This window comes from Macrobrachium nipponense, chromosome 32, assembly GCF_015104395.2.
Source record: "Macrobrachium nipponense isolate FS-2020 chromosome 32, ASM1510439v2, whole genome shotgun sequence".
NCBI classification, from domain to species: Eukaryota; Metazoa; Arthropoda; class Malacostraca; order Decapoda; family Palaemonidae; genus Macrobrachium; species Macrobrachium nipponense.
The window spans coordinates 29258130-29274325 of record NC_061094.1 but is presented as its reverse complement, the minus strand read 5'-3'; the positions used below and the strand labels follow the sequence as shown (position 1 = coordinate 29274325).

General features: G+C 38.0%; 1 protein-coding gene across 1 annotated transcript; it reads right to left on the bottom strand.

Annotated features, from left to right (window-relative positions):
- Positions 1-2847: 2847 nt before the first annotated feature.
- Positions 2848-14731, bottom strand: LOC135207293 (somatostatin receptor type 2-like). Its single transcript, XM_064238967.1, has 2 exons — positions 14461-14731; positions 2848-6505 (listed from the first exon to the last, which is right to left on the bottom strand). Exon 2 carries the CDS (start codon positions 6434-6436, stop codon positions 5456-5458), a length of 981 nt encoding a protein of 326 aa, XP_064095037.1. The 5' UTR covers positions 6437-6505; positions 14461-14731; the 3' UTR covers positions 2848-5455.
- Positions 14732-16196: the final 1465 nt, after the last annotated feature.

The window sequence follows — 16196 nt, the reverse complement described above, 5'->3', positions numbered from 1 at the left end:
ATAGGTCAGAGAATTAATTATGTTGGCAGTCCCAGTGGGAGGATATTTTAAATAATAAAAAAAATGCGTAGTATCACGTCATCAGTGTCTCCTTGGTCATATCCGTATATGCCAAGGAGACAAGAAACGATGTTGTGCAGATTGAGGATTGGACATACAAGACTCACACATGGGTTCTTGATGTCTCGTGAAAATCCTCCGCTTTGCGAGAACTGTACTGTGCCCTTGACTGTGAGACATTTGCTGGTTGAATGTCCCAGACTTGGGAATTTGAGACATAGGTTCCTGTCTTGGGGATGTGATAGAGGAGGTAATTTTATCCTATCTACAATTCTTGGAAAGGATTGTAATATAGAGCAGTTATATATCTTTATGAGGGAGGCTGGCCTCCTCAACAAAATTTAGACTATATAATAGAATATCTATGTAAGAGTTTATATATTTGAACAAATTTATTCATATAAATATATTTTTAGATTTTTTATATTAAATTAATTTTAGATTTCATTCTACCTTTTATCTAAATTTATTTCGGTGTCAATAACCGAGATGTGACACCAGTTTTTAACAGACATAATCAATCAATCTCCAAGATTGAAGGTTCTGTCCAAACCGAGCACACTCCTAGAAGGTTCACAGCGAAACCGTTTGATGTCTGCAATTTGTTGTTGGATGTACATTATGACAGAAGAAATTTTAATTTTCCCATGTATCACTCGTTGTACAAAGGCATGTGAGTGCACTAAATTATCTATTTGCTGAATATGATCAGCAAAGCTATTAGAATGACCAGGCCGCTCTCTCTTTTTCATTCGGTACTTCACATTGTGTATTTGTTGCATGTTTGTTGGAGCACTAAGAGGGCTGTTCTCCAGGATCAGTTTGTTATACTGAACGTGGCTGGTCTGTTTTAACTGCTTCTCCAATCTGTTCTAAGACAGTCCCTGGAGTCCGCACGTACTCAACACCACAGTCCTTTGAATTCCCATGTGCTGGCCGACTAGATGTAGGAAAACTTTCTAAATATTCAACAACAATATAGAACTGAATTGCCGAGTTCGGAATCAGACACTTTCCATTATTTTTCTATCTTTCAAAACAGTTAATAATTAGGTGGGCAATAAAATAACTAAAGATTTGGAGCAGACAAAAATTGTTTTATCTGTTAATACACAATAATTAAACAAGTTTACAATTATAAAACAAACATATCTATTTCCATCTGTCCATCTGCCTGTGGTGGTCGCGCATGGTAACACTGTGTCCTGGGCTTTAAATAGTTACGATATGCGTAAGTTTTAGGTAAATAAATGGATATCTTGGTGTACATTTGCAACTGAAAAGTGTTTTAATAATTTACTGTATGCGAATATTCGTTAATATTCGAAATAGGATATTATTTAAAGCCCTGGACGCAGTGTTACCATGCGCAAACACCCATGCGGATGGACAGATGAAAAAAAAAAAAAAAAAAAAAAAGAGAGTATAGGGCCGTTTCGGTTGTTTCAGTAAATAGTAAGACCCTTCTACACGCGTTCAGTAATTCCCGTAGCAATGAACTATGGCAGCTACCAGTATACTAGGCAATAAAGACTCGACAACTGAAATGGTAAGCAGCACATGAAGATAAGTCTCCTGGTAGGGAGCCTTTCTTGCTAAGGTAGGAACTAATTGTGAATTGTTGTATCTGTGGGTAGGGATTTCTCGATATTTGGTAAAGGTTTTCCGGTATTTCAAGCCTAAGGTTTCCAAAGTATGATAGTCTTCTGTATCTGATGTCTACTGTAACATTAAAAATTTGATTTGTGGAATTATTTTTTTATATATATTTTGTGAAACGATTTAAGTGGAATTGTCGTTAGAAATACGAACCTCCATTACGTAATTTTCACTTTGCTGCTTCATTACTCACGCGTAAGCTTCTTTGTTACTGATGTTAATCATATTTACCAAAGAGGAGTTTCCTGCCTCAACTGATCAACTGCTCGGGAGATATACACGTGTCCGTGCTGTGCACGTGCGATTAACCAGTGCTTTATTTCGTCATATTTTTTATGTCATCTCCTGAATGATCCTCTGATTTTTTTTTATTGTTCATCTTGCCCTGGATGTTACACGTACTACTGTTGTGATGTCTGTTTCTTTGATGCTGCTACCATTACTATTGCCGTGGACTGAAGGCATTACTTATAAGGTTCTTTGCAACGTCCCCTCGGCCCCTAGCTGCAACCTCTTTCGTCCCTTTTTCTGTACCTCCGTTCATATTCTCTTTCTTCATCTTACTCTCCACTCCCTCCTAACAATTGTTTCATAGTGCAATTACGAGGTTTTCCTTCTGGTACACCTTTAAAACATTTCGACTATCAATTTCCGTTTCAGCGTTGAATGACCTCATAGAGCCCAGTGCTTGGCCTTGGGCCTAACTTTTATATTCCACATCATCTGGTAAACAACTTCGTCAACACAATATTTTTTTTAATATGCTTACAGCCACATGATTCATTTATTGCGTACAGCCATGGCAGCTTTGAAGTTCTTTTCATAATCCATCATATTCCATATTTATTTTATTTACTTCCAGTTGCATGAGAAAAATTAGGACATTAAACAAGGCTTTCAGGTGTGTTATCAAGATCAGTCGTACCTCCAGAAATGAGAGAAAGAAATTGTAAGCAACATTAATCAGGATATTCATAATCCTAACCTTAAAATCTCAGTAAGATTTTACTTATGTCTCCAAGTTAAGAGTGATGAAGGATGGGATTAATAAGACCTAAAGGAGTATCCAGGTGAATCACAGGAAACAAACAGTTGGCAACATGGCAGGGAATCAAACAATATCAAGGTGAAATAAAAACCAAATTATTGTATGCTTCCTCTTTAATTAAGACAAATAATAAAGACCTTTCACAAAAATATGAAGTGTACCTATATTTAACATTTGACGGATACTCCAGCAAAAACAAAAGAACATCAGTGAAGGCAGGAGATCCAACACTCTCATTCATAAGTAAGACAACTATCAAGAGTTGTGTACAATGGCCTCAAAACTCCATAGTTTTAAAGGTTACCTTATTGTACAAGTTTGTGGATCATCAACACTAACATCCTATTGTATAGGTAGGAAACAAAGGAAATATGATCTACAAAACAGATTACAACAGAAATTTGCTTGTTTTCTGCTTCAAATAGTGAAATGTCTAATCTCATATTCAAAGTAACAAGGCAAGATATTTTAATCATCCTCGTAGGGTTTATGAATACGACTGTCATTGAGACCTGACCTGCGCGGATTCTTCTTTGAAAAGTGCGTACTTTGTTTGTTTAGCCAAAATGAGAGATGATTCCATGAAGGGAAAAAATAGAATAACAATATTCTGTCCCCGAATGCTCCATTGCTGGCGGTCAGTTTTACAATTTGTTGTAGAGCCATAATAAGGAATGGTTTTTGACTCGTCAATTTACTTAGATAAATGGACAAGAATAATGACTTACTGGAGAGCTAGCTTTTTTCCAGGTCTTTTTCACCATTGTTATAATAATCAACAAAACTTTTTCCATTTTCCATGAGATGACGAGGTGAAAGTGTGCTTACAGCTGAGAATATTTTCACATGAAATGTGAACTTTCTGCCAGGCTTGCTTCATTTGTTGTGAATTCAAAGGATTCCTTCTCAGACTTTTCACGCTGTCCTATCTAAATCCGATGAGACACGGCTTGGAAATCCTTTATTATTAAATAAATAGCGAGAGATAAGTACTAACTTTTCATCGGAGCACCTTTGTAACATAACGTCGATTTTACCTGGCTCTTTTATCTGTTTTTGACGGAACGTTTGATTCATCTGCTGCTCACATTACCATTAAGACTCAGTGAGATGTTATAGCTCAGCCCTTATCACCTATCGAATATTGATTCATGTAGAAAAGAGAAGTCTTCAGTATGTCAACAATGCATATTCATGTATTAAACGCGTGAATAGTAAAAGACAACAATGAGGTTCTTCCCTAAATTTCAAATCATTTCAATTTCATGTCCCTTGCTGATTTGAGTCATATAATTCGTCCTGAAAATAATCAGGAATAAATGGATATCAAAGGAAAGAGTAGTAGGTAGTACCTAAACTTTCCTTTCGTATGAGTCTGTGACAGGATATTTCCCGCTACCGAGATTTGTTGGCCATTCCTATATAATTTTAAGAAGACTAAAGTTGACTTCTGCTTTGTCCTCGACATCAGTCAGCTGTTGCTTTCCAAATTACAGGGACAGTGCTCGGCCATCTGTAAAACATTTTCGGATCATCTAAAGAAAAGCTTAACCATTCGTTGTTTCCGTAAAGAGTTTTAACCTTTCCTTAAGAGGCACTGATAGCCTTTTTTTACTTAGACGTACTGACTGACGGTTTCTTTCTCAAAAGACTTTACGCAGATATTTCTTCTTAAGCAGGAAACAGTTTTCTGTTACTTCTCAGGAATATTGGTTGATTTGTTTGTTTGTTTGTTTGTATGGTGTTTTTAAATTGCATGGAACCAGTGGTTATTCAGCATCGGGACCAACGGCTTTACGTGACTTCCGAACCACGTCGAGAGTGAACTTCTCTCACCAGAAATACACTTCTCTGACCCCTCAGTGGGATGCCCGAGAATCGAACTCGCGGCCACTGAGGCTCTGGAATATTGGTTAGCTGTTATTTTCTACAGAGATCTTATGCGAGATGGATATGTTGCTTTCTTTCAAGAATATTTGACCATTTCTATATGAACAGACATAAGGTTAGATATTTCCTCTTAAACAGGAATAACGTTTCTGTTTCTTCTTAAAGATAGTGCATAGCTTAATGAAAATAATATCTAATTCTCACTTAACGTAACAATTGTTGACAGTATCTTTAACAAGAGACTGGTTAGTAAGTTCTTGGAAAGGCGACTAAGGACGGTCTTTGCTTTTTCAATCAAATCCAAGTATTGGCTGCTTTCTTATTAAGAAGAATGAATACCTGTTTCTTCTGGAAGAAACCATGGCCGGCCTTTTTTCCCCTTTCATTGTTAGATATTTAGACTAACTAGTTCCTTTTAATAAGATTATGGTTGTCGATTAGCTCTGAAAACCACAATGGTTTTCCTTTTGTCTTAGAGGACAATGGTTGCCCTCTCTGTGCACAGGCAGGGATAGTTGCTTTTAATAATTTCTGGCTTCCCATTTCACCTTGGAAAACTTATTTACTATCCCCAGGGAAGGTCAGACTGACTGCCGCAAAACACTGCTTACACTAATGACGAAAATATATTTACCAACAACTATCATATCGATTCAAAAATCTCATAACTGAGTCTGAGGTTGAAAAACAGCGAAACAACAAGAATCAACCACATCTCAACCTGTTAATCGGGAGTTTCAAAAATATTTTGGGGTAAGAAAGACGGTTACAATTTTCCTTTCACAGAAAACCCTATAATTAGATGGGAGTCATTTGCACCATAACCCTCGGGTGTTCAGGGTATTTGGGTATGCAAAAGAGCACAGTGTGTTTGAGGTCTTGATTGAAGATGATGCAAATGATTGCGTTCAGAGCGACGTTGACTTCAATAAAGGAGACCATGGCGTAGAACATATACAGAGCGATGAAGCGAGGGTTCCCCATGGTGAAAGAAATCTGGCTGAACCAGTAAGGAAACTGGCAGGTTGTAAAGACGACTGCTAAAGCGACAATGAGTCGCCGAAGTCGTTTATTCCTGGAGCTGTAGGCGTCCCTGTCCAGCTCGTCGGTGGCCACGCTGGATCCCTTGGGCGGGTGGGTGAGGCTTATAAATACCCAGATAATCACCAACGGAACAACAAAAACAATGAATATTGCCGTTATCCGCACCATGTTGAATTCGTGGTGATAGAGCGGTCCTTCCAAGCAGACAGTTTTCAGTCCGAATTCGTTGTGGCGAGTTGAAAGGTACATGGGCACCGCTAGGAAGGTTCCTCCGCCCCAGGTGATGCCGGATACGACTTTCAGCACAGTCAGACGGAAAAGCGGGGGATGGCTGTGTTCTCTGCCGCACAAATAGCAGTCGATGCACATGAAGGTGAAGAAAGCAGCGCTGGCCATGATCGACGTTTGCAAAACAGCGCTGGACAGTTTGCACACGATTGGGCCGAATATGTATGTGCCTTTCGCTATGGTTATGATCCCTAGAGGAGTCGTGAGGATGGTAAGGATATCTGCGAGAGCCCTGTTCAGCACGTAAAAGTTCGGAACCGTGTGAAAGGCTGAATGGCCGGCGATAACGATGATAATGATAGTGTTGCCGAGTAAACCCAAGATGGCCGCCACTCCCATCACTGTGGCTTGAAATATCATCACAGGATGAACCCTTTCGTGCCAGTAGTGGTCGGTGCCATTGCAGTAGAGGGATCCCTCAGGGCAAGTGTAGTTTCCGTAGTTCATCTCGAGGAAGACCACACGAGGATTCCTCTGCCGAAATACGATGGAGGCTTTATCCCAGACACAATTAATCTGCAAAACGAAAACAATTGTCACCATTTTGGTCTTCAAGTATGAAGGAAGTAATATTAATGTATTGGTATGAAATATTTGTTTGAAAGTTCGCATACAACATATTACACACATATATATAAAGACAAATGTATATGAATAATGTTTTATTGCGGATAACGATGTACTATATTTCTACAACTTTTCATGTACCGAAGGAAAATAATTACAAATAATTCAATTACGACTAAAATGACGATATATCACTGCCGTTTCAAGTTTCTCTCTCTCTCTCTCTCTCTCTCTCTCTCTCTCTCTCTCTCTCTTGATAATTAAGAATGTATCTTATCATCTCCCCTCCTTAGAATATGCTTGACAAAAAAGGTGCAAGGTGATAGGGTGAAAAAAGTTTTTATTGAGAAAGAAGGATTTTAGATACCCTCAAAATACTATGAAATTCTCAATACATTTTTTATTCCTTTATTCAGATGCCTAAAAGGATTAGCAATTTACAACCTTCATGCATTCAAAGCCCAAAGAAAAGCATAAAAACGCGATAAGGAAAAAGGAGACACAAAACGAGAGAAATTAGGTAAATTTTTAACTGGGGCAACTAAAGCCATTCGGCGCTGAAATAGAAATTGACAGTAAAAGGTTTGAAAGGTGTAACACTCCGGAGGAAAACCTCAAAGCAGTTGCACTATGAAACAGTTGTTAGGAGAGGGTGGACAGTAAGATGGAAGAAAGAGAATATGAACGGAGGTAGAGTAAATGGAATGAAAGTAGTTGCAGCTAGGGGCGAGGGGACGCTGCAAAGAACCTTAAGTAATGCCTACATTACACCGATGAGGTGCACTGACGGCACTACCCTCCTACGGGGAAAATGAGGTTAAAGGAAGGAAACAAATTTCCAAGCTGATAAGCGTAGATATAACGCAGCACAATTACAGATAATGCAAAGGAAGTGGACGTAACATTCTCTATTCTTCCCAATACACAGTCTTCGTTATATATTATGGATTACCAATCTATCGACATCTCTTTATGGCTCGTTGGCGTTTTTACAGAGTTCAGCAGTGGGTATGAAAGGAACTGACTTCCATTTTTTGTGAAAATTGCCTGGAAGTTTCGCTTGTGTTCCTAACAATTTTCGATAACGTAAAGAAAATCAAATCTGAGAGATCTATGTAATTTCAAAACGTTGTAAATAATCTTCTGTTTGAATATCATGGACTTCGGCGAAGAGCTCTGACCATCCGTAATGAAAACCAGTACAGGGTTAGACCGTCCCCTCGTTACTGCGCATATTTGTGACGTCATTGGTAGGTGGCCATAAAAGAAAACCAAGCAAACCAAGAGATTAAGGGTTACTATGGGAATTGTTTGCCCACACCCATTCTCTATCCCTTTCACGACCTCGTGTGAGAGGGGTCGGGTTTTGAGATTAAAAGGACTGACCAGGTGAAGAGCGCCTTAATCCGGTAGAAGAGAGTTTCCTCGTTCTTCACTCTGCCAGGGTCAAATACTGACTGGTGATATTTTTTTACCCGAACCTCAGTCAGATCAGCCACGTGATGTCATGCACGAGATTGTCCTATTTTGGTCAAAAGCGGTCTAACCCTGTACACTATTAATCCTGATGAAAACGAGGTTGTGGGTCCCTAATATCGTTCATTCATTTCAGATGAAGCTAGCCTTGTGCTGGCACGGGCCCTTGCTCCTCGGCAGGCCATAAAACCCTAATGCTAGAGGCATGGTCGAAGTATAAGCAACTTAATACATAACCACCCTCCTCGATTTGACATAGTCGATCAGATATTCGAAAGTGCAATTGATTTCAGAATGATCCGGGACAACAGCCTTTAGATACTATGTAGACTAAGTAAAAAATGGTTACTTGAGAGTCATTTTATTAAATCTATTCATCTAATGGCTTTTTTCTGATTACATTTTGCATTAGAAGGATAACTTTGGCAGCGTTCATAACTGCCGCTAATCCAGCTTCAGTGTAAGAATATAAACAAACAAGTAACATAGCTCACTACTAACAGAGTGAGTGTTTCTGGTGATCTATAGGAAACTGAGTCGAAATACGCTGATTCTTGTGGGCTGGTATTTCCGCACATGTATAAGCAATGCTATGTTCCCAGTAGCCAATGAAATGCATAGTACCTACTGTGTCTAGCATAAAAAATTGACCTTATGGACAAAATATACCCAACAGTTTGTTCATTAGGTACATTTAGTATTTGAGTACATTTTGTCTATAGAGTATGTTGGGTACCTTTTATCTGTTGAGTATATTGATACAGTTATCCATTGGGTATTTTTCGATAATCTTAGGTGTACTAGGTAGTATATCATACCGTTAAAAATGGCGGTTGCATGACTGGGGGTCGAGACGGCTAATCACGGATTTAGGGACGTTATGCACTGTTCCATAGCTAGGGCCTCTGTATAACACAAGACAAAGAAAAAATCTCTCCTTTCTAAGCCCTCGTCAGAACATTACGTACCTTTGTTCAGTGGGCTTTGGGTGGGAGACTACAAGTTTAAACTTGAAGATTATAACCCGTAGACATTCGTCCCTAGCTTCTCTCTTCTAGAGGCTCAGATGTCAGGTTTGAGGTGTTTGTGTAGTTAATTCCCTCCACATTTCCCTTGAGGTTCTTTGATCCGATTACTCGTCGTGCTCCCAGGATACTAAGTACTTTTTCCACTTCAGCTTGTAAAAGTCTCCTCATATCTATTTTCAATCTTGCCTACTCTTGTTGTCAACTCGTGTCCCATGGTATGACTGCATCTATCTCAGAATTCTTGGCTTAAGTCCGAGATTAAGTCTGGTCATCGATCCTGTATCACGCGGGCAGAGTCATTATATCATAGTCCCAGAGTATCTTCATATTTTCCTGTTCAGCACATTTCCTGGTATACCATTTTCTTTACATGGTAGGCTATTTTAAAGGCTCCTGAATATTTTTTTTCTTACTCAAACTCTAATAACCTTGACATACTGTTCAAAGCCAAAGATTTTTTTTCTTCTTCTTTTTTGGCTTGCAGATACAATTGCCGTAAGTTCGACCGATGTTCTAAATTAATCAACAATTCTAAAATTCAGTTGACAATAAAGACTGAATGCTTCACTCTCACATCAGTATCGATGTAGTTCAGGAGAAATGGCATATGACAGTTTCTATAGACACTTATAACCTCCGTCTAGGTACTAACCGAGACCGTGCTTACAACTGTCACTAGTGATAGTCCTGATTTGAAATGCGTGTTTGTCATACTTTTCAGATTCGTAAGGGCCTTGAATTTACAAAGTCTAGTAAAAAGAATGATGGCATTTGTCGAGTATGTAGAGTTTATATTATTAATAATAATAAGTAATAATAATAATAATAATAAGTAATAATAATAATAATAATAATAATAATAATAAATATGATTATTTTATTATTCATTTTATTATTATTATTATTATATTGGGTGGGACCCCTTAGAATAGTTATATATACTCTCGCGATAGAGGGTTTTTCCCAACTAATCATTATTATTATTATTATTATTGATTATTATTATTATTATTATTATTATTATTATTATTATTATTATTATTATTATTATGTTATCATTATTCCCAACTGACGACATTATAATAACATTCTGGTTGTTGTTTAGGAGTAACTTTGTTTATCGGTGCTCGTGTTTTTTAAACTTTTTTTTCATCGCTAGGTATGACATTCACTCTTAACAGTAGACAAGCTGCAACACTGTAAATCAATTGAAGAAGTAGATAATTCCATCCAGCTGCACAGGAGCTTTTTCGAGTCGCCAGCCACCTGCTGTTCCTTCAAAGGGTGTGGTTGGTTGTTTGGCATCCAGTTGGTCTTGTTTGTTTGAAAACTAAATAAACTCTCTCTCTCTCTCTCTCTCTCTCTCTCTCTCTCCAGTCATTTACAGAGCTTAAAGGTGACTTAGTTTCCATTTTTTTGAAGCTTACAAACTGACATTTCATTCATTGTATTCAGAACAAAGATATGAAGTAATAGAGCAATCAAGGTATTGACTCAAATATACATACTACACTACCATGTATGTTCGGTTATGAAGCGCTTTTTGTGTTTTGAATAATAAAAGGGGGGAAACTAGTCAGGAAAAAAAAAGACAGCCTTAACAACGACATCGCATAAGTTTTTTATGAACATTTTTCTAACAGTGTTTAATTAGACACTTTTTATTCTGCATTTAATTCCTTCTGGCTCAAGTTTTTTTCCTAAGGAATAAATCCGAGCTCTTTCTCAATGTTGTTATACTTTTGCCCTGATGAGAGGAACGTCCCAATTCTCCCAGAAATCCACAGGGGAAACAATGTCCTCGCGGATCCAGCAAAGTTCGGGGGTCGTTCTAGGACTGATATTTTTGAGGGTCATTATCTTTATGATATTTACACAGTCTCTTGTTTATGTTTTTTCGATAATCCCCAACGGGCTTGTACTGAACACGCTGCAAAGGTGGATACCTATAGAGTTAAAACCCTTTTGGGTCACTATCTAGGAAAGATCCGTCCTCGTTGCCACTCACAGCTTGCAAATGGCATCCTAATAGTACCGGATCATGGGAAAGAATAGTGAATAAATGGAAATCCGAAGTCTACTGGTCTCCAGTTATGTCTCCCAGTCCGCTGGTGAAGGTTACCCCAACTATAATTGGCGTTGCGTGCTCTACTTCTAATTGTTTCCTCTTACTCCACTGAAGCTGAATGAATGTGCGAGTGAAGTATGCTTATTGTTTCGTATGATGACGTATATGTGCTTGATAAATGGTCGGTACAGCAAATGTTTGTTATGACGAACTAATTGATTTCAGATCAATTATCTGGTGTCATACAACAAAGGGTCATCGTCACCGAAAAATTACTAAAATAATTTAAAATCTTCATGAGCATTCATACATACCTTTTAGCATATAAGAGCACGCCTCCTCATAAATGCTATACAATAAACTAATAATACCGTTTCAAAAAGCCGATTGGAAAATTTTCATTTGTGATTACTGAGAACACAAGGATAAACAAAAATGTCGGCACCATATTCGCCACATTTAAATGACGCTTTGGCCTATCACGGCGATCCTTCTTATGACGTGGCAGAAGCTAAAACTCCCCACACCCCCGCCCAACCCCCTACCCTCCACCACCACAAAAGAAATAAAATCTTTAGACTTGCACAACGAAGACAGTGTATCTGTGCAACAAATGTCACAGATCAAAGCCTGTAAACAGGAGTGAAGCCAAATTTGAGGGACCTACAAGTATTTGGAGCCATGTGTTATGTATATGTGCAAACCTAGAAAATAAATTGATCCACATAATGAATGAGGAATGTTTGGTAGGCTATGATGGTCGCGTCCAGTATAGAAATCCGGCGAAAAAATTGAAGCAAGAAATAGACACAAGTGACTGGACAAGTCTGGACCAGCCGGTGGAACTGGACTTATTGAGACTATACGCTGTTTTTTTTCATCTGTCCATCTGCCTGTGGTGTTTTTGTATGGCAACAATGCGTCCCGGGCTTTAGATAGTTACGCTATGCGTAAGTTTTAGGTAAATAAAAGGATATCTGGGTGTACATTGCAACTGAAAAGTTTTTTAATAATTTACTGTATGTGAATTACACCGTTAATATTCGAAATAGGATATTATTATAATCGTTGAATGTAAGCTGAATGTGACTATCTAAAGCCCGGGACGCAGTATTGCCAAACATAAACACCACAGGCGGGTGGACAGATGAAAAAAAACAGAGTATAGTGTTGGGGAATTGCAATAGAAGAAAGTAATGACTATCACGTTGAAAGTGGGTAATGATATGAACGAACATCGAGAAGATTCACCAGAGATATTCCAAGAAACCCAGATATTTAGAGGAATATGTCACAGACCCATCTGGACCTCCCGAATACAGTTAGTGTGCAGATGTAACTGAAAACACAGGGAGATGTAATCTCATCCTCTGAGTTCAGCCAGGGGTAGAGAACGTTGCATGAGGAAATGAGGGAACTGGAAAGTAAAAGATAAATATGAGCTCACACGATTTTTGGAGTTGGCTCTATAAGGGGTGAGGTAGAAGACTCGTATATTCAGTGCAGCGTAAAGCTAATATTGAAGAAAAATTCAATCCTCGCCAAAGTGTTGACTGTTAGGAGACATTTTTACCAACAGCTTGATATACTTCTGTTTGCATGTTAACACAGCTATTTGATCAGGACAGTTTAGTGACTTGGTAGATGGTGGGAAAAAAGATTAAATGGCAATTTGTTTGGAAATTGAAAGAATGTTTTGTAGGTTAAAGCAGAGTGAACGCAAGTGGACCGATATCGTACTCTACTTAAATTGTTGATGGGTCCAAATTTACGATAATAAATTGGTAATCCATAATATTAATGCAGCTTATAATAAAAATGAACAGTTTCTTGTAATTAAGCTTTTTTGCAGAAAGTTTAAAATTATCGTAGAATCAGATTACATTCTTGTGAGCCTGTTGAACAGATTTAAAATATTAGTTTATAATATTTCCTACGCCGGCCCACCACGCAAAACACATTTTCTCTAAATGCTTTCTTTACTTGAGAGCATTTTCAAGGCATAGGGAATTATGATATAAAGCTTTTAAGAAATCCAAACATTTGCATCTGAAGACAAGAAGAGAGCATCAGGGTTCAGTTATTAACTAAACTGTAATTTAGTTGTAGAAAGAAAAGAGATGATGCAGTGTCTTTAATAAGGAGAACTGAGTACGTGGCTTGAACATCTGCAGCGGAAGCCATTTTTTTTTTTCTTGAGCGATTGTTTGCAAGTTTAAGAAGCAATGATGGGAAACAGATGATTTCATGTGCTGATATTTGCCGTAAACCTTTACACCATATAAGTACAATTTTTTGGGATCAGAAATCCAAAGTGGTGATATATCTGAAGTTATACAGTTAGACTAGGGCTTTTACACTTTTTACTTCGCAACATAAAGGGATATTGTGTGATTTGTAAGTCTTTATGTCATATATGACAAAAATGTATGTTGCAGTTAAAACCCTTTAAAACCCATTCGATGAAATGACTCAGTGGCAACGTCATTTGATGTGTGGGGGGCTGGGGGAGGGGGAGAGAGAGCGAGTTACAACTGTGGCTAAAGACTTCGTTCATTAGGCAGCAATCTACAGAATGCAAACACTAAACAATCTGATGATGGCATTTGCCCCAGCCGGATCACGCACCTGCAGTCGTGATATTTACGCGGGACCAAAGAACCATTACACTCGATTTCGTTCTCTCTCTCTCTCTCTCTCTCTCTCTCTCTCTCTCTCTCTTCTCTCTCTCTCTATTTATACTCACTGCCTCTCTCATATAAATTCTGCGTGTTTTAAATGAATGTTATTTATATTCCTAATTACAATGATTTAATCTGAATATATACCCTGGCTTATATGTACACTATTAGTTTAGTGACTAAGACCAAAGAAATTCGACGAAAGCTCGAAATATCTTTCGTTTAACTTGCCAGATAATATACCCAGATGTTTTGATAAGTACAGCCGTGCACACACACACACACACACACACTATATGTGTGTGTGCGTGTGTGTGTGTTGTATATCATGAGAGGGAGAGATATGCATCCTTATAAAGGTGTAGTATACGTACATATAAATAGTTTTGTATGCCAGCTAATATTGTAAATATGGAAACATTTATACACAATATGTAAATATATATAGTATGCACAACACACACACACACACATATGACGAGAAAGAAAAAAGTTTGTTTGAATTTCCTCAACCATCCAGTCGCATTTTGAGACCCGTACTAAATTTGCATAGTACCCGATTTGAACAGTGGAAGGTTTCCTTCAATTATAATAAAAATGGCAACTCTCAATGGTACAAGAAAAAAAAAGTACAACTGTATGAAAACTCACCTAATTCTTGCAAAATAATCTGCTTAAAATATCTCTCCAGTCATCTGATTTCGGCTGGAAAGAACAGTAAAACCACAACATTCATTAATGTTCTTGTATGGTTCAGAAATCCTCGGAACTTGTCAAGTTTTCGAAACAAAGTCATTGATGTTTCTTAACTGTCACAAATCTCTTGCGCTGACGTCACCAGGAGTTTGATCACTCGGGTGTTCATGTTGAGGCGCCGAATGCTCTCACGGAACTAAACAGCGGGTGTCGTCTCACTTCCTCTCATCTAATCTCTTCTTTTCATTAACTAAATGACACTTCTGAGCCCTAACCGCATTCTTCACGTCAGCCTCATCTGGTTCGGTCTCGCTCGGTCTTTGCTCCTCGCTCCCCGTCTTGGAAGTCGCTCCATTCTTTCGCCAGGCTCTTGTGCACTCTAGCATACAAACGTGATGTGGGTGTATATATATATATATATATATATATATATATATATATATATATATATATATATATATATATATATATACAGGGTGTAACACGAGTTTATGCAAATATTTCGGGAAAAAAAAAAGTCATTCTAAGCAGAAAATGTTCTGTAGACATATGCATTTTAAGGCTTCGTTTGCCGATGAGGTGAATTTTTGAAATAAGGTTTTTCCTTGACACTGCTCTCGGCCAAGATGGCGTAAACGATGTCTGAGTAGTCAGGGATAAGGGGGGGGGGGGGGGAAGGGTTGATGAAGTACATTAGCTAGGGAACTAGATTGATAGACTTTTAATTATGATTTTTTTTTTTGCAGGTTTTTGAAAAATGTAACATTACAGTCCCTTCAATTAGTAAATTACCTGTCAACAGACTTCACCATAATTTAACTTTAATGATTAGCTTTATGTATCAAGAAAGTCTTTTTCAACTGACTGAGACGAAAGCCTTTTCTTGGGTGTGTTTTTTCCTTCGACTGGTGTTTGACGAATACTTTTGATGGAGCAGGAGAGGTTTTTGATATGTGCGTTTGTATATACAGTATCGGTGTGTAATGAACAGGCCTATCTTTGATAGAGAGGGGATTCCATTCAGCTTGCTGTCTTTTCTTTATTGGAGTCCATTGACGGAGAGGGAGGAGGTTTTTATGATATATGGATATAGGCATTGTCTTCAGCTTCTTTTCACAAAATGGATAAGGAATCTGGTACTTGGAATGGCGAGAAGGTAAATCCGCACCTAATTACAATTATATTATTCAGGAACTAGGTCTAGTACTAGCAAAAACAATTAGAACATTCTTAGCAGGATTTATTGAGATATCAAATGTATTCTACAAAATTATTGATTCTGTTAGAGTACCTCAAACTAAGGAATGTAAAATAGTACCTATAATAAGCAAATTTATAATCCTAGAGAAAGAAGCAACTGAAGTATTTTATTATTTCAAGTACTTGCATTTGAGCGAATCAGAGGTGTCCTAGAAGATGAAATCTTTCACAGGTGTCATCATCCCACAATGGGCAAGTATATCTTAGTTTTACCAGACCACTGAGCTGATTAACAGCTCTCCTAGGGCTGGCCCGAAGGATTAGATATTTTTACGTAGCTAGGAACCAATTGGTTACCTAGCAACGGGACCTACAACTTATTTTGGGGTCCGAACCACAATATATCGAACAATTAATTTATATCACCAGAAATAAATTCCTCTGGTTCCACTAGATTGTGGAAAAGCCTAGCCTGAAAAATCTCTTCCATA

Coding starts and splice junctions, on each gene's coding strand:
- LOC135207293 (XM_064238967.1), bottom strand. CDS start 6,436: ATGAACTACGGAAACTACACTTGCCCTGAGGGATCCCTCTACTGCAAT.